The sequence below is a fragment of the Parasteatoda tepidariorum genome, chromosome 4 (assembly GCF_043381705.1).
Source record: "Parasteatoda tepidariorum isolate YZ-2023 chromosome 4, CAS_Ptep_4.0, whole genome shotgun sequence".
Classification (NCBI taxonomy): Eukaryota; Metazoa; Arthropoda; class Arachnida; order Araneae; family Theridiidae; genus Parasteatoda; species Parasteatoda tepidariorum.
Window position 1 is genome coordinate 10,863,075 of NC_092207.1, and position 18,941 is coordinate 10,882,015.

The 18,941-nt window shown below is 29.1% G+C and overlaps 2 protein-coding genes across 2 annotated transcripts in view; one reads left to right on the forward strand and one right to left on the reverse strand.

Moving 5' to 3' along the window:
* LOC107438031 (uncharacterized) overlaps nucleotides 1–4,322 on the reverse strand; it is a 35,646-nt gene extending 31,324 nt beyond the window's left edge. Inside the window, exon 1 of the mRNA XM_071179404.1 lies at nucleotides 3,334–4,322. Within this exon, the coding sequence (XP_071035505.1) occupies nucleotides 3,334–3,948 (615 nt within the window). The 5' untranslated portion in view covers nucleotides 3,949–4,322. The remainder of the gene's footprint in view (nucleotides 1–3,333) is intronic.
* A 111-nt stretch (nucleotides 4,323–4,433) lies between these two features.
* The window catches only part of LOC107438030 (RNA polymerase III subunit RpIII128), a 46,137-nt gene continuing 31,629 nt past the window's right edge, over nucleotides 4,434–18,941 (forward strand). The window contains exons 1-6 of the mRNA XM_016050188.3: nucleotides 4,434–4,873; nucleotides 5,850–5,939; nucleotides 12,701–12,765; nucleotides 13,595–13,670; nucleotides 16,261–16,361; nucleotides 18,550–18,759. Coding sequence (XP_015905674.1) covers nucleotides 4,805–4,873; nucleotides 5,850–5,939; nucleotides 12,701–12,765; nucleotides 13,595–13,670; nucleotides 16,261–16,361; nucleotides 18,550–18,759 — 611 coding nt within the window. The 5' untranslated portion in view covers nucleotides 4,434–4,804. The remainder of the gene's footprint in view (nucleotides 4,874–5,849; nucleotides 5,940–12,700; nucleotides 12,766–13,594; nucleotides 13,671–16,260; nucleotides 16,362–18,549; nucleotides 18,760–18,941) is intronic.

Sequence of the window (18,941 nt, forward strand, 5' to 3'; positions counted from 1 at the left end):
ATGTGTAGAATGGTTACACCTATAGAACTTTTACCTTTTACCAAAGTTCAAGGTTTCAGACACTTTAAGACAGTTTAGGACAGTTTTACCCAGTTTAAGACAGTAAAACCCATGTGTCCTGTCCAAAACTCCAACCCTGGTTTTTGATTAAAAAAACCTAGGCGGGCTGGGATTTTTCAAACCCTGTTTATTACAGATCAGTTTAACTTTTAGCACAATCATGAATTTTTAAAAAATGTTACTGCTTTCTATAAATTTACAGTTACTTATTACACATTGAAATATTATACCAATTTATTGAATTCTTCAAGATTTTAGGAAATAATTTTTGTTATGCTCTACCCTTGATGAATAGTCTAATTCTAAGTGATAAAAGATTGACTTTTCGTTTAAAAAAATTGTACTGAAAAATTCTTCCGATCAACTATAGTGATACTGAAAAATTAAGGAATTTTAAAAAACTTGTATTGTACCAATATTAAGTACTTTTAAGGGCTCCTTATTTTCCAAAAAAAAAAAAAAAAAAAAAAAAAAAAAAAAAAANAAAAAAAAAAAAAAAAAAAATAAGCAGTTTATAAGGACTTTTAAGGACCGTGAGAGCCATGCTTTGTATAAGAAAAAAATTAATTTGATTATACAAAATTTTTGAATAAATGAGCATAGGTGTTAAAAAATAATAGAAATTGAAACAGTAATAATTTACTCAATTAAATTTAAGATCTCACTTATTAACTAAAGGAATTCAAACTAACAAATAGACAAATTGGCATACGTTTTTTTAACAAAAAAAAAGTTTTGCAAAGTGAAAAATTTTCAACAAAAAATTTTGTAGGATAAAACTGTTTTGGACCAAAAGTTTTCCCAGGGCAGCTGAATTTTCTCCAAAGCCTTGTTCACCTGGTCAGATATATTCTGCTCACTTAAATTTGATTTTAATTAATATTATATTAAAATAAGAATAAATATTGAGAATCAATTTTAAAAAAATATATGTTGAGATCAGATAATTATTGGCAAACAATTTAGGGTGACCCGGGGTAATTCACAATCACTCTGTTTCTCGGGTAAATAATAATCACCTAAGTTTTATTTAAAAATGTTTTTTTTTTTTTTAATTTGAGACATGGACAGGAATGCTTGTACACTTTACTAAAGTATAACTACATTTACTTAATAATAGTTTTTTGTTTAATCTAACAAAATAAGTGTCTTTTAAACTGCTTTCTGTATTTTCCGTTTCTGAGATGGGTTTCAAAATGTGCACATTTCTGCAAAGATCCTCCTCCTTCTCTTAATAATAAATATTTTGAGTTACTTTCTCTTTTTTTTGATATGACAATAGTGTAAGCTTTTGTTTAATTGTTTCACATCGAATAGTTACATAGGTCTTAAATTATTAAGATTACCAATCGAAAAACCAATTAATAGTTTAAATAAATTTTTGCAATATTTTTAAAATACAATAAATAATATAAACCATAATTATAGTATGTATTAAAATGTCTCCAATGTTAAGAAAGGAAAATTGCCCCAGGTTTTTGACACTTTTTGACTGGTTTTTGACAGTCATGTCAAGAACTAGTTTGACATCAAAAACCCAACTCTAGTGGGTACACACTTGATCTTTTATTCTGAAACACAGAACTAGAATTAGCCATTCAACATTTTTTCTTAGAAATCCAATCCTCTGCCTCTTTTCTCATGCATATTTTTAATATAGCAAGGCTTTTACCATTGTATTTCAGATTCAGCATATTAGCTAAAAAATGGAAAGGCTCTTTTCAATATTTTTCTCACCACATGGACTTAGATTTCCATTGTTTGGTTGGTTTAAGTTTAGGTTCTGTGTTACTTTTTAAATTAAAAATTTTGTGTCACTGATAAGTAATAATTAAAGACCATCTCACTTTTTGTATGCTGATAATGGGCACACCTAAAATGTAAAAAATGAAAAAAGACCTACTAGGTTGTAAAGAATATTGGGTGTTTTTCTGATAGAACTGTCTTTTACTTATCACCCAAACTATATTTTAAAATATCTTTAGAACAGAGTTTAAATAAAATAAAATTAATTAATTGAAGTTGAGAAACACTTTTGGCTGTACCTCATCTAATTAAAAATGAAATAAAGCAGTATAATAATTTAATTTGTTAAGCTTTTTAAAATAAAATTTATGTTTGACAAATCTTCTAATATTAACATTGTATGCTGTTATAGATTTCGTAATAAAATTATATACTATATGTAATAAAATTGTATACTAATAGTATATACCATGTTTTATATTAAAAAATTTAAACCTCAAAAAAATCCTCATTAGTTAAGCTTTATTTAAAAAAAAAAAAAAAAAGTTTTTATTTAGCCCTGTTTTAAACAGAAAAAACTATTTAAAAAAAAAAAAAAACTTGGAGGTTTGCCCAGGAGTGGCTATGAGTTATATCCTTTGAGTTGGTCTCTTTCTGTGATGTTTTTCCCCTACAGTTTCTTAAGGAGGAGGGGGGGGGCTGCAAACAGATCACAATAAGGAAATCTCTCCCCTTTTGAAGTTTTTCTTAATAATGAAACTTAATGAATTTTTAAAATAATTTAAATACTATTTTTCTACTCATTAATTGTTTCACTTACTAATAAAACCATGAAATGATATTTATTTTTTCTGTAAACACTCCTTTTTCCAGTCTTTAATTATTTTATTTATTAATAAAACTAAGAAAGGATTTTTATTTATTTTGTAGCTAAATATTTTTTTATTTTATTTATGCTAACATTTTTCAACTCTTTAGTTTATTAATAAAGGTAATAAATTATTTTTATTTATTTCTACTTTTTTGTTGTTGAACTTATTAATGAAAATAAATTGAATTTCTTTTATGCTTAACTATTTTCAGGGATTTTTTTTTGTTTACTTGCTTATTTCTGGAGAATTAAATAATTTTCATCTATGTAAAAATTTTGGTTGTTTATTAATGAAATTAATTTATGATTTTTGTGCTCATTTTTCCCACTTTTTAGTTGCTTAAATTTATTAATTAAACTAACACACGATTTTCCAATTATGCTTACTTTTTTCAAAACTTAAGTTATTTAATTTTGTAAAAATGTTATTTTCTGCAATCTTTATTTACCTTTAACCGATTATATAAAAAAATTGTTTCACTTACTAAAAAATGATATTTATTTATTTTGTAAACAGTTCTTTTTTTATTTATTAATAAGACTATAAATAATTTTTATTTATTTTGCAGCTAAATATATTTTTCCGTTCTTTAGATACTAATGTTTTTTTTCCTATAATCTAAGTAAATATGAGAGAAAAAAATAAAATTATGTACCTGGTAAATGTATTGCCTGCCGTCCGTTGTTTTGGAGATCCTAAAGGAAGTCCTGTTCAGGGAGCGTTGGCTTTCTCTACCCCTTCGTCCCACCCTCAACATCAGATCGTACCACACTTTCTGGAGAAGTCCCCTCGGTGTACTGATAGCGTGTTCAAAATAGTGCCTTAATTTCTTACGATCGTCCATATCCACCATTTGTAAATCTTTTTGACATGTTAAACTTCGCGATTCTCGCTCTAAATCTTTTAAAACAGCTCGGAAAGTTTCATTGGCATCGTTGAAAGCACTATCTTTCACAATGTCTATTTTTCGGTGTACCATGGGCGATCTGTAGTACCGACTAATTGCGTACCTTATTGCAATCAATGAATTAACACTAAATCTTTGGCCATCTTTAGTACGAGCTTGCCCATAAAAGCCCTTCAACATAGCAGCTATTTCACGCGGAGGTAAATTGTTGATCGCATCCACACCATGCTGTACACAGTACTCACGGAACAGTCTCACCCCATACCTGGTCGCCTGTCGAGTTTTAGCATTGTCCGGCTGTATTATGTTATTATTTTCTACTATATTATCCATATGAACTATACTCGATATCACGGCATCCATCTTGAAAAACTAAAAATTATAGAATAGCACACGCATGCGCAATATAATTTTATTTTTAATCCCATTAATCTCATTCGCATAATGAGGTTGCTTTTATTTTAACGTTGTTTTGGTTGGACCTACTTTTATCGATTTTCCTTCATGGAATAACAAAGTGAGGCAACTTCATCCGATACACCACGCACACATCTCCCCTAGAATCCATTTTAAGTAATATCAGACATCAACCATATAATTAATTAACTACCCCGTTTTAAATAATTCAGTAAATGCGAAGCCTGTCAACAATAACATCTTGCACCGGGGCAATGGCATTGTTGCGCACTGCTACACATCCAAAATAATCCATCACCCATAATGTTGTTGATTACGTCAGAAAAATATAAATTGTAGCACGGTGGCGCGCGCAACGTTTAAGTATTGTTCACAAAAATTTAAGTTTTTAAAACGATTCTCATTGAGTCTCAAAATTTCGAAAAGTGTTAAATTTATTAAAAACCTTATCTAAAAATTAGAAAATAAATCGTTGTCATTAGTTTATTATTCATTATCAAATTTTCCATGCGAGCTCTAAACACATTTTTATCAAAGCACTGAATTTTGATTATTGTTAGTTGTACACAATAAAAAGTTGCGAAAAATAAAAATTAGTCGAAAGAAACCAGCATAAAATTTTTCTGTCGGTTGAGCCTAAATCTGCATTATCTTTTATGAATAGTTTTTTATCGCAACACTGTTAATAATACCAGAATATCAATATGCGCTGATGCGGAAAGTTCATTTCATCTCTATTTTCAATTGCCTCCTCTGCCGATTGTAAACAGCAAGAAAAACGTGCATTTGTTTTCTTTCAATAATGGCAGATTACTTGGGTTTCGATAATTTAACTCCTAACGAATTAGCAGCTCCTATTAAAACTATTGAAGTAAGTAATTTTATTGTTATTTGCTATTTAAAAACACCTTGTTTTTTGAATTTGCAATTACAAGTTGAAATTTTGTTTACACATATCTTAGACTTTTAAAGTTTTTATTTATTTTTTGTTTTTAGTCTCAAAAGAAAAAAAAATAATAATGAATAAGTAGTGGAAAAACCCGAGCTAGAAATTTCACAATATATTTACAAAATTAATAAATGATAATAATGTTTGCTTATTTTTGTCAACTGAGAGTAATATATTTAATAACAATGTTGCTGCAATTGTTTATGATGCTTGAAAACGGCTAATTTTAAGTACTTTGTTAAATAGCTAAAAATTAAATTCAATCTAAATAATAAACTAATTTTTTTTATATCGTACCATGTGAATCAAACAATTGAAAAAAATATAATTTTTTTAATTAAAACATAATAATTATATCTTAATAAGCATATGTTTTTTTATTCCTAAAATTACAAATGTAATAAGAATAAAAAAATAATAATAAGCATTAAACAAACTTATTAAATTGTTGGATATGTGTAGTTGCTGTAGTTATATTTGCATTCAAGTTTAAGATTTTGTTTTTAGCAAAGAAATCACAATTTTTACTGCCAAATTTCTTGTCCAAAAGTTTTAGAAAATAAATTTTTTATGCTCTTCAGAATTAGCTGTTTAGTATTTTTGCTCTTTCTTTAAGAAAAAAGCTGATTTATCTGTCAGGATTGTGCCTACAACCTACACTAGATAGTTTCCTTAATTCTTCTAATTTAAATGAAATATCTACTTCTCTATTTATTGTAGCAACCTTGAGGAGACTTAGAATAAAATTTAAGAATATTTTATTTCACTTTTAAGTGTTTATACTTTATTTTAATTCTGCATTTGAGAAATGATGCAATTTTAGTTAATTTTTGCATAAAGAAAAATTGCTGATAATTCTTTTAAAACCATCCTCTGTTTAAATTTTTTTTTTTTTAAGGATAAAGGAAAATTAGTGGCAGCATTTTTGAAAACCAAAGGCTTAGTTAAACAACATATTGATTCATTTGATCATTTTATCAATGTTGGGGTAAGTTGTTTGATCATTATTTAATTTTTGTTTTAATCTTTTAAGAAGACCACTTAATTAAAAAAAAAAAAATTATAAATGTGTACTCGAAATGTAAATTTTGACTGAGTGTCATGAGAATTTTTAAAGGGTAATATGTTTACATATTATATTTAAATTTTTTGTGTTTAATTAATCATGACAACCACTATATTTATTTTATTTTTCTATTGCCAAATTATATTATGTTCTATTATAACATTATATATATGCTATCTCATTCTTTGGTTCTTCACTTTACTTATTTAATTAGGTAATACTTATCATTTAAGTTAATTAAATACAATCAGTTTGAATAACTGAAATAGTTTAATTATTTTAAAATTTCGAGATTATTTAGTTTTTTAAAAGTGTTGCATAATCATACATTCCTAAATAGATGGGACTAAATATTACATATTATAATTTTTTTTTGTTTGGAAAATATTTAAAACCCATACATGAAGTGGTAAGAAAAAATTAGCTGACTGAAGCAATCTGCATTAATAATTGTATCGACTGGACTTTGTGGATGACAGCGAGTACAGGCATGCAGCAACTTGAAACGCGTTGCTCATCCAGTATGTTTATAAGAAGGAATAACATCTCATCTGCCTGAAGGGATATTTTCCTGACCGAACTGATGAAGTGCAAACTTCTTGATTTGATTTAAATGGCAGTTAACTTACATCAGACTTTCTGAGGAAGTGCGTAGGCTTGAAAGATACTTAGGTGGACATTTAAGTGTTTCACCAACTACGTAGGAATTCGCTCTTCTTTTTCTTCTTGATACCATGTTATGCTGCAATTTTAATTTCATGTAAACATAGAATGTATTTTATCATTTGTTTTTAAGAACTTGTTTTAAAAAAAATTTATAAATTGCATTGCTGTTAGCATTTTAAAATGACTTTGCTCTAGCATTGACTGTTTTGTATTGTTAAAATATTTAATTGAACTTCAAAATGTCATTTTTCTGGCATGTCCCAAGCAATGTTTCCAATAATAACTAGCTTCAAAACTTCCCATAAATTTTTCAATATCTAATTTTTTTTATCTTAACCGGTGTAAGCATTTCTAGAATATACGCAGGGTTTATTATTTACAAAGACTTCATTTAAGAATTTTTTTTCTGTCAATAATTTGTTTGTCCCAAGAAAATCTGTCATTTTCCTGGTTACTTTTATTTAATGGTTTATAACCAAAATAGATAGAGCCAGCAATCAATATCTTATGTTAATAGATTGATTAGATGGCCTCCTATATGTCTTGTTGCATGAATAAAGAACCAATTTTCTGGTTAAAAATCTATTTCAAAAATTTTTTCAAAATGAGTAGGTTTTTGTGTTGTCATTTTTCTGGCTTCTCGAAATCATTGATAACATGAACTACATAGATTTATCTGAGTTATTTAAGAAATCCTGTTGTTTTCTGAAGAATGTAAACGTCTTAGGCCAAAATATTAAAGTCAAGTTATATGCTATAAAATACATATAAAAGTTATATGCAAATTTGTCATTATTCTGGCTGTCATTTTCCTGGCTTATGAATCCCAGGACATTGAAGCGTTACCAGAAATTTTTTTAACTGCTAATACTGTAAGGAGGAAGAGCAAATATTAACCTAATACCAAGTTTATGCATGATTGTAATATGGTTGGATGTAATCAAAGTTATTTATTTATTTAATGATTGATTATTATACACAATTTTATTCTGTACATAACAGCAACAAAAAAAAATTTGATTCTTTCGACAGTGGATAAAAATAATTAATTTAAGCAATTTATGGTCCATATAACAAAAAGGCTTAAGTTGAGTTACTTACTATTAACTTAAAATGACTGTTTTTTAAACTTCTAAGCTAATATGTCATTTTCCTGGCATTCAAGATTTGGTGAATTCCAATTTTATTTTTTTTCTCGAGCAAATGTCAATAAATTACACTGCTGTCTGTAAGATATTAATAAATGTAACTGAAGAAGTATACAAAAAAAATTTTAGATTATTTTGAAGACTAAATTTGAAGAAATTTTTTGGTCCAAAATGTCATGTTTAAAAAGAATCACCCATATACACTGGTGTGCAAAAGTCTTTTCCCAAATTCCTTATTCAAGATTTATGTTTTAAAAATTAAAATTAAAATCAATTTTAATTAGATTCTAATACCACTTGGAGCATATAAGTTCTATTATGCAAAACTTGAATGAAGAGAATTTATAAGTTTATAAGGATCTTAGTAAGTTCTAGTTGTCCCTTGTTTTGATAGTAACAGGGAAAAATGGCCACAAAAATTTAAAATAGAAGTATATTATTATTATTATGAACAAGCTAAATAGAAGATTTGAAGCAACTGATATCACTGAAGTAACGAATAAACTTCAATCCACACAGTGAAAGGGTGACAGCCTCACGAAAATTTGAATGCTCGAATATTTTGCAGAAAATCTTTCTTAAGATTAGAAAATTAGGTGTAATGTCTTGATTTATTTTAGAAACATTAAAATAAGACAAGTCAAACATTAAATCAATGGCACAACCATTATTATTATATTATTATTTGCATCAATTATACCAAGGTTGTACTTCACAAAAAAAAAAAAAAAAGGGGCTAAAGCATGTTTGAAGAAATGTTGCAGAAAGAATGTTAGAAAGTTAATAAAGTTGTAATAGAACATGGAGAAGGTCTTGAATGTTTTCTTAAAGAAGGATTAGAGATTTGGCCCAGTTTTAATATTAGACAAAATGTAATATTATATCTTAATTCTTTATGTTTCCTCTAGAACAAAAGATAAAATGGAATCATTCCTCAATAAGATAATGACCTTAATTGTAAAATCAAAAGAAAAGTAAAAATTCATTTTAATGCCATGACCTCCACCCACAATCATCTGATCTCAACCTGAGTGAGTAACAGTGGCACGCGTTGGCCTGTCAACAGATTCGTTTAATGACTCAAATGAATTTTTAAAGAGTGAGATTTGATTGCGACATTGTTTAGAATAACCTGGAAAAATATTAGTAAAAAAACACTACAGAATTCAGTTTCTCAGCTGTGTACTCTGTAAAAAATTTGGATCAAATTACAGTTAAAAAGGACCGACACTCATTATGCTAGTACTTTTACTGTAATTTGATCCAGAATTTTTTTTTTTTGTGTAAAGGTGTAATGGTTGTTAAAAGGGCTATATCGATAAAAGCAAAGTAATGGTTAATTTAGCTTTTGTGTTCAATGATTAAATTTTGCGTTTCTACTTTGTTTGAATATTGAAAACGGAATATAAAAAGTTAATTATTTTTATTTTTCACTGTCTTAATTACGATATTTTCTTTGGGCAAAGACTTCAGTATGCTTGTGTGTGTGTATATGTATATCTATCTATATATATATATTAGGGCGTATCGAAAAAATCGAAATTTCTTAGATCTTTTTGCGGTAGTGCGGAAAAGATGTGAACACCCATCATTAAAAATTGTGCGGAATATCAAAACTCTGGGTCAATATCTTCTGTCGCCTCAGTGGGCCGAAAGTTTCGAAAATTGGACTAAAAATCATTAAAATAAAAAATAATAATAAGCAAACCCTTATTTCGCTTATCGGTTTTGGGTAGTGTTTACAAGTTGCTATTCCATAACAAATACAACCATAAAAAATCTTAGAATTATATTTTAATATCTTCTGCCGCCTCATCGCCACAAAATTTTGGAAAATGAAGGCAAAATTTTAAGTAAATAAACTTCACACTTACCTCATTTTAATGGGAAGGGAGACTTTATTTTACCTCTTAAGCATACAAATGACAAAACCATTACTGTTTGTATTAATTTTTTGTCTCAAATTTTGACATATGTTTTCTGGATTCTAGTGCCACTCTAATAAATCTATCCCTATTCAGTGGCCCAACTATTTTTCCCGAAGCTGCAGTAACTAGTTTCACAATCCGCTCCACTGCTTGTGTGCGTGTGAAGGAAATTTAATAAAGTCCCAGCAGTCCATTGGCATACCGTCCTTTATCATCTTCAGAAGTTCTTGAAAACTGATCTCTCTGAGAACGGGAGGCAATGTCACATAACAAGCTTGTCAGTCAATGAGATCTACATAGCCTGCTGCTTCAAAGTTAAAAGCAGGAATAACGAATCTGCGAACACCATTTCCTTCCAAGCTAACTCCCCTTGCCTTAATAATCCGCCGAGTTGCAAGGGTCCTAATAGGGCACCTCTCTTCCGTTAACATGGCCAAAAGCATGTTTTCTGGAGCTGCAAAGCAAGCGTTGCGAGAAATAATTGGTTCGATTACGTCACGATATTTTTTAGGCAAGTATCGAGAGGAATTGATGAAATGCCACAGGTGTCTAGTACCATCTTTTATGGACGGATGAATCTTTATTCGGAACCATGAGGGCGCGTAGACTCTTAGAATGAATACAAATAAAGTTAGTAACTCGTTTGATGGGTCTAATGTAGATATATATAACCTCAGTATTCGATTAGCAGTTGTTAGCCAGCGAGCCAAATTCAATGTTCTTGGTTCCCGGTTAGCTAGATCTGAACAACAAACGCCAGAACTAATGGCGGTGAAAATGTTTAATAAGTATTTCTGATCTGAACTGAGAGTGGTGGGATCAATATCTGGCATCTCGCTATAAAAAGCAACAATTGAAAGCTTTTCGCATCCTTTGAGGTTCCGTCCAATGTCTCCGGTATAAGATGTGGGTCCAGATGACTTGCTGCAATGGACTCAAATAGGTGTCGTAATGGCAACTCATTGAAATGAAGTAAGCAGATAATCCATTGTACTGGTCTCTGAAGTTTCAATTCAAGCCTGCGAATTACACCATTAAACACTCCTGTGTTCACTACAGTGCCGTCACACCCGAGAACACAAAGGTTACGAAAATCATCCAATAAATCACCTGTTATATATTCGTAAATGCTATTAGATATATGAAGACTAGATCCACTTACGGGCGTAACATGTCCCATGTATGTAGAATCAGGCTCCGATAGAATACAGTAATGAGCTTCTACAATTGTTCTTTGGAACTGCTTGCCCTCGTGTTTCTGATGTTAAAGTTTTGTCCTGCCGTCCATTAAAGTAAAAGCCATATATAGTGGAACGATTTTCAATTGATTTTGAGACATTTCTTTGTAAATTCTCGATTTTTCCCTCCATATTTTATTTTTGTCTGTAACGAGGCTGGTATCTGATTCCGATATTAAACCCAAATCTTTTATAACACTCGATGCAATAGCAGCCGTGGCTCTGTTGGATACACCATATCTTTGATCTTTGACTGACAAGAACTGTGTTATCCAGTTTAAAACGCATTTGATTACTCCCTATGGGCTGCTGAAACGACACAGTGTAAGACGCGTGTTTGGTGCCCACCTTGTCTTCCTCCGCCGCTATCTCCATCGCATATTCTATTTCATTTTTCTTTCCATTTTGTACTGAATAGCTTGACACAGAAGCAAGAGACGCGTGTTTTGCAGATTGTATCATGTTCCTTTCGCGTTTGAAGTTTCTGGTGTCGTTTTGATTCTGGAACATCAACGTTTCCAATAAACAGTTTTCTTTCCGTTCGTTGGTCAATGAGGAACACCTGCTCATTTCCAGGAGCTTTGCTTTCTTTCGGACAGACACACTCCTTAAAAATCGCGCATTTACAGGCAGATATGTCAAATAGTTTTTTTGCCTCCGTTTTAAAGTTCTCAACATTCGTCAGATCTCCGATTTGGTTCTTAGGATCAAAATAAGGTTGTTCTATTTTTTTGGCAGAGCGCCAAATCCAGTCTGTCTCGATTGTGCATTGTGCAAGCAGTAAACAGTTATACAGAAAAGTACCAAAATGCGTCGAAATTTCCAAAATTAGATGCGATGAGGCGGCAGAAGATATTATTCTGTAATTCTAAAATTTTTTATAGTTTTTGTTTTTACAATATTGTAACTTTTAAGTGTTACCTTAAACCGATCAGCGAAATCTGTGGTTATGTATTAATTTTTGTATTTTAATCATTTTGAGTCCAATTTTTGGAACTTTAGGCCCACTGAGGCAACAGAAGATATCAACCCAGAGTTTTAAGATTCCGCTAATTTTTTAATAATAGGAATTCACATCTTTTCCGCACTACCGCAAAAAGATCTAAGAAATTTCGATTTTTTCGATACGCCCTAATATATATATATATATATGTGTGTGTGTGTGTAAAATAAAAAAGCTTCAATTAATCTTTTTATGTTAGTTCTTTTCTGTAAATCTTTTTCTTTTATTTTATTATTCTAATCAAAACGCTTTCTCAACCTTTTAAATTCACATCCTGCCCTTAAATTTATTTTTGGCTCAAGTATGCAGTAATTAAAAGCAAGATATTTCCCCCTTTGCTCTCTGTGGGAATCGCTTGACCTATCTGATAAACCAATTACAATTACTAAGATTTCCCTCTTTCCTAAAATTGAAACATTTTACGGTTTTACTTTGCAAGATTTTTCCTAACATATAATGAAGAAACACAACTTTTCGTGACCACTTTTATGACTGCTCTCTGTCTAATAATTAATAAATAAATTTTGTACCCTCCTTCCCTGTCTAAGACATGTTTTTATCCTTCCACTCGGCAACGACGTTATATATATATATGTGTGTGTGTGTGTAACTAATAGAATGAAGGACATTTTGCACCAGTTCATAAGAGCAAAATATCCTGTAGAGTAGAAACTTACTGATACAAATTTTGTCTTTTTAGATCAAAAAAATTGTCCAAGCAAACGAAAAAATTGTTTCTGATGTGGACCCATCATATTATATAAAGTAATTAATTTTTTTAATTTCTTTCCTATTTAGTCATTATTTTATTGTGATCTTGGATGAAATGTGTTGTCTCGTGTGACTGAAAATATGTTAATAATATGTTCGCAATGTGATGATTCTATATAAGCTTTGGATTGTTGTTTTAAACGTTTTAATTCTAAGAAATGTTTAGATTAAATCTACGTATGTTTTTATTATTGCTTAAGTTTTTTGTGTGAAAATGATGAAATCTATATTTTAAAGGTGGCATAATTTCACACTATGAAATAGTGTCATATCTAATTTCTATAATGCCCTCTTGTTTAAATTCACTTCATCATCTTGCTTGAGTTTATCCAGAAGAAGATATATAGTATATTTCGTTTGTATAGCTATATCTAGGTATAGCTATATCTTTAGTATGACTACTCCCCCTTCCGTTATAATGACAACTACCCGAAGTTCCGTTTGCCATTTTATTGTTGCATTGTTATATTATTGTCCATAAGAACATCTGAATTAAACTGTTCATTCTAATATAGCACCTGAATTTTTTTTCAATTCTCAGAAAATCACTCCGAAAGCAGGTGTTTGACATTTTTCTGATTTCGAAACAAACATTCTTCCATTGAAAACGAGTTAATCGATGACAAAAGTCTTTAAAAAAAACTACTTAAACTACTATTTCTTTTGATGTTATCATTCAATAATCATGAAATATCTTTAATTTTCTATGAATAAAAAAGAGTGAAATGACCACCAATTTTTTTTTTACCTAGGTGTAATTAATGGTCAAAAGAATTGTGAAATATTAATAATAATTCTATCATTTTTTTCCTGTTTAATTAAGATACCTTTCTGTGAGTGTTGGAAATCCTACAATTGAAGAGGGATATCAAATGATGAATTTGACCACTCCTCATGAAGTGAGTATTAACATCTTTATCATATTAATTTAAGATTTTGATGTATAAAAGCCACTTTTCCTGACCAAACAATTTTTTACAGTTTTTTAAAAAGGAAAAGGCATGCTTAGATGTTACAGAAAAACTAAATCTGTGTTGTATTTCACATTTCAGGTCAAAATTTCTTGTTTCTAAACTTTTTATATATTTTTCATACTAGTGAATCTTAAAGCTAAGTAATTGTAAGCTTATAATTCACTATTTAAAAAGCACCAAATAATCATTTGCTTTCATCCTAAGTATGGTTCTTTAATTTATAAAGATGAATTTATTTTTCAAGTAAGTAACGAACTAAATGGATAGATTTGAAATGAAATGTTTAGTCGAGACAACCGATGGATTTAAATTTTGAAGACATGTACAGTGTGTAAAAAAAAAAAAGGTCCATTCTGAATAACTTTTGATCTAATGATCAACTGTTAACGTTCTAGGACTCAATCTTAATGACTCTAGTGACTTTAAATATGCTAATAAATATAGACGATAAAGTTATGAAATTAGACCGACGCCAAAATGCACTTTCTCTGAATAAACATACCGTTTGTTTTGACGGATTCGGATATCTGACCCCAAAAATATAGGGGGTATGCCCACTCTTGAAAATATGGTCACAATAGTTTGGTCAGGAGAGCAGTCTAAGGTTTGCACCCCTTAATGTTACTTTTTTGTGCATTTCACTATATCTTGAGAACTTTTTAAGCGAGTTAAAAAATGTTTGCTCTCAATTATAAAATTCAAATATAATGCAATACAAAAAATATTTTTTAATAAATATTTATTATTTTTTATTATTTCGTTTAACAGTGGTCGAAAAACTTTTTAATTGTAAGGTATACAATTTCAACGTTCGTACAGACTCCTTATACTCCTTGGTATTAAAAAGGTCTCCAAGGAGTACTTGGAACTACTTAGATTTCCAAATTAGTCCTTAGATTATTNAAAATTATTCCTGGTCTAGGGGCACTTTGCTACATCCAATCCTGCGCATTCAAAATAAATATATTTCGTTTAACAGTGGTCGAAAAGCTTTTTAATTGTAAGGTATACAATTTCAACGTTCGTACAGACTCCTTATACTCCTTAGAAACTCCTTGGAAATAAAAAAAGTCTCCAAGGAGTACTTTGAACTACTTAGATTTCCAAGTTAGTCCTTAGAAACGCCTTAGATTATTGTGTTGCATAGATGAACTTACTAAGTTCGCTGATAAATTTGCTGTCCAAGCAGGGAAACTAAATTATATGACTTAGCTGCCAAAATCTAATAGTTTAAGAATAACTTTAAACGAAAAAAAAAAATAACAGTAAATAATTTTAATTTTACATGTTACAAGCAAACTTAATTTACTGTGATTTTTTTTTTTTTGTATGAAATGCCTTAGATTTTCTTATGTATTCAAATTAAAAATATAAGATTGGTAGGTTTTTATGTTAATCTTTAACATCTGTTCTTTAACAAGATTTATTGAAATATTTGAAACTGGAAAGTGTGTTTATGTGTAAAAGTGATAACTTTATTTTTCTTGATGAAGTTTGACTAAGTCAAAATATATTTCAAAAAGGCTAGAAAAAAAATATGCAAAATATAAATTTTTTCGAGTTCCTTATAATAACTGCTTTTTAATTAAAAACTGTCTAGCTATCTTTTACGCAAAGTTTTTAAATTTTTGATAAGTCCTTAAAATTTTGAACTCCTTGGATACTCCTTGGATTTCTTCTTCAGATCTCTGTATGAACCCTGCAATTTTTTGCATCATTTTAAAGAATATAATTTTGCATGGCAAAATACAAAATTTGACCAATATCTGTTGACTAGTTCCTGAGAAATTTAATTTAAAAATAGTAAGATATTTAAAATTCGATTTCTCAGGACTATTCAACTGATTTTGCTCAAATTTTGTATTTTGCCATGTAAAATTTCTTTAAAATGATGGAAAAAATTTCGCCTTATGATTCAAAAGTTTTTTAACCATTTTTAATTAAGACAATCAAAAATAGAAAATATTTACTGAAATTTTTCAATTCACTAAAATAGTTCTCGAGATACAGGGAAATATGCAGAAAATAAAATTAATGTTAAGTGATCCAAACTTTGGGGGTCTCTCCTGACCATACTATTGGAACCATAACAGATTGCGGCTACCCCTTAGGTTTTGGAGGTCAGAAATATGTGTCCGTCGAAAAAAAGGTATGTTTATTCAGAGAAAGTATGTTTTTGTGTCTGACTTCTTATATTAAAATATGGTTTGCATATCTCTTGAATGTTTTGAATACCTCTTCTTATCATCTTTGTGTTTTATAAACATGCTGGCAGTGACAAGTTATACTTACCAGTCACCACTCGTAAAAATAACTTATGAATAAAATAAATTCAATTCATCATATCATATTTCTATAGCTTGAAAAGTTTCAATCATATTTTTATGGTCAAAATTAGACATCATTCAAAAGATTGTTTTCCAAGGATATGATAGTTTGATTGAAAATATTCTGTTTGAATACTATTTGTCTGAATTTTTTATTTCCTAATATTGTTGATATATTTTATTTTCAGTGCCGTTTGCGAGATATAACCTACAGTGCACCCATCACTGTCGATGTGGAATTTGTTCACAATCAACGAAGAGCTATTAAAAAAGATGTAAATATTGGAAAGTAATGTGTTTTACTTTTTAAATTTTGTCTTTATTTAACTCAATATATCATCTGCATATAAATGAACTCATAGAAATTAGTAACAACTCTGTAAATGTTTGCCCCTTAATTTCACCAAAATGTAAACATTACTACATTTTGATATAAATGTGCTACCTTTGACTTATCTGTAATAAAATAATTAAAATTAACTAGGCGCAATTTCGTCGACTAGCAAGTTGCAAATTGCTTTGCTAGGAAAAAACCAATTAGTTACAGAGAAGCGCAGTATTAAAAATTGTTAGTAACTTTTGATGACCTGGATTTTTGATCATTTTTCCATCTTTTTTATGTGATTTTTCACAAATTTCAATAATTTTCGACTATTCCAATCATTTATCCCTGTTGATTTCTGATCATTTTCTCGGCAGTTATTTTAGCTATTTTTCTTTTTTATGTCATTTTTACATGGTCATTCAAATTCCAATACTTTTAATGCAGTGCTATTTTGACACTGGAATTTTGAATTTGAGTATTCACTTTTTGATTTGCTTTATTCACGACTACTCCATATTTAATTCACATCATTTTCTGACCATTTCCTTAGCAGTTTTCCATTTTTAGTCTTTTTCACTCAGTTTTCAAGCAAGAAGATTTTTGATATGTTGTTATGACACGAATTTTAAATTGGGCTAATTACTTTTTCACATGCTGAATTCGTTATGTCGTCATAAATCATTGTAATTTTCTAATCGTTTTTTGGCGATTGTTACAGTTAGTTGCCTTATTTTTTGCCTTGTCTTTTACAGTTGCCTATTGAAATGACTCATTACTACTGTTTAGCACCAATAACTCAAAAGCAAAATAAACGACTAAAAAGCAACGTTTAGATTGTTTTGCATACATCAGTTCTTTCAAAATGGAAGGAATCAAGAAGCTATTTTAATACTTATTTGATTAAAAATTTCTTTTGCTTCAAAGAATAGAAATTTGGATTAAAAGTTGGCGTGTTTCAAGTGCTCAAAAACAGGCTCTCATTTTCAAAATTTGTCCAATGTGAATAAAAATTTTGAAAAAAAAGGAGAGGTTGTAACATTATTACAAATCATTTTGGTTTCTTTTCATTCAGGTCTGGCTATTCTTGAAAAATGGGCTCCTGTTTTGAACGCTTGAAACATATCGATTGTTATTTCCAATTTGTATATTTTTGAAGCAAATGAAGTTTTTAATTGAATAATATCAGTTTCTTGGGATTAGGTTTTATTATTAAAATAAATATGCATACATGCCAAGTCTTCTGTTTTTTAACGAAGACTCCTGTATTTTACGATGATATTTTCAAATTTCTCTTGTTTGAAGAGATTTTTTTAACAAAAAATTTTGCCTTTAAAATATTCGCTGATGGCAAAAATACTTCTCTTATTCCTGATCAGATGGTGCTTTTGCCAGTACTGCAGCATGTTGAGTGTTTATAGTTAGAGTAATTATAAATAATTTTCTAAACTATCTTTGGATTAAGATTTATATACATATTTTTTACTTCGCTATATGTAAGTGCTTATAATATTTCTCTTTTTGACTTGCATAATTTTGCATGATGTGTCAAAACTTTACTCGTAGCCTAAAAATGTCGCTAGTAAAATCTCCATTATTTTGTTTCTCCAATGTTGGCAGGTATGAATATGGCAGTTCTGTCTTTTATAATCAATGACAATCATTATTCTCCAAGTAGGAATGTTAAATTAGGTACAGCAAAGTAAATGATGAAAAAGCAATACATTTTTTCTTATATTTTTTCACTTACTATATTTACTTACACATTTAGAGATATATGTTTAGTTTTTAATCCATATATATATATATATATATATATATTAGTTCAAAATATAGAGAAAACAAGGGAAAAATTACAGAACAATGAAAAAAGGAGAAAATAATTATAATAAAAATAATAAGAAACCGGGGGAAACAAAATTCCGAAAAAAAGGACAAAAAAATTTTTTAAAAATCAGGAAAATTATTTTTTTCCTTTTTTCGAAATTTTTTTTTCTCCTCCGTTTCTTTTTATTTTTATTATAATTTTTATTTCCCCTCCCCCATTTTTTCATTGTTCTGTAATTTTTCCCTTGTTTTTCTTAATTTCCTTCATGTTTTTTTGTATTTATTTATTATGCTATAGATATATATATATATCCTTTTTTGCTCTTAGAATGCCGATTATGCTTCGTAGCTCAAAGTGTAGACTTTATGGAAAAACTGAATATGAACTAATTGCTCTGAATGAATGCCATTTAGATCCAGGTGGTTACTTTATTGTGAATGGGACAGAAAAGGTGATATTAATGCACGAGCAGCTCTCTAAAAATCGAATGATAGTTGAGAAGGATTCTAAAGGTTTAATAACTTGTCATGTTACTAGGTAATAATTTTATTTGAACAGTTTTTTTTTTTATAACAAACATTTACTATACATTGCTTGTGTAATGCAGGATGCTTGGGTGTCTTCTGTAAGCAACCATTTAAAAAAATTAATAAAACGAACAAAAGATATATTAAAAAAATTGTTTAATTAGTCAAAAAACTATATTTATTTGAAATATG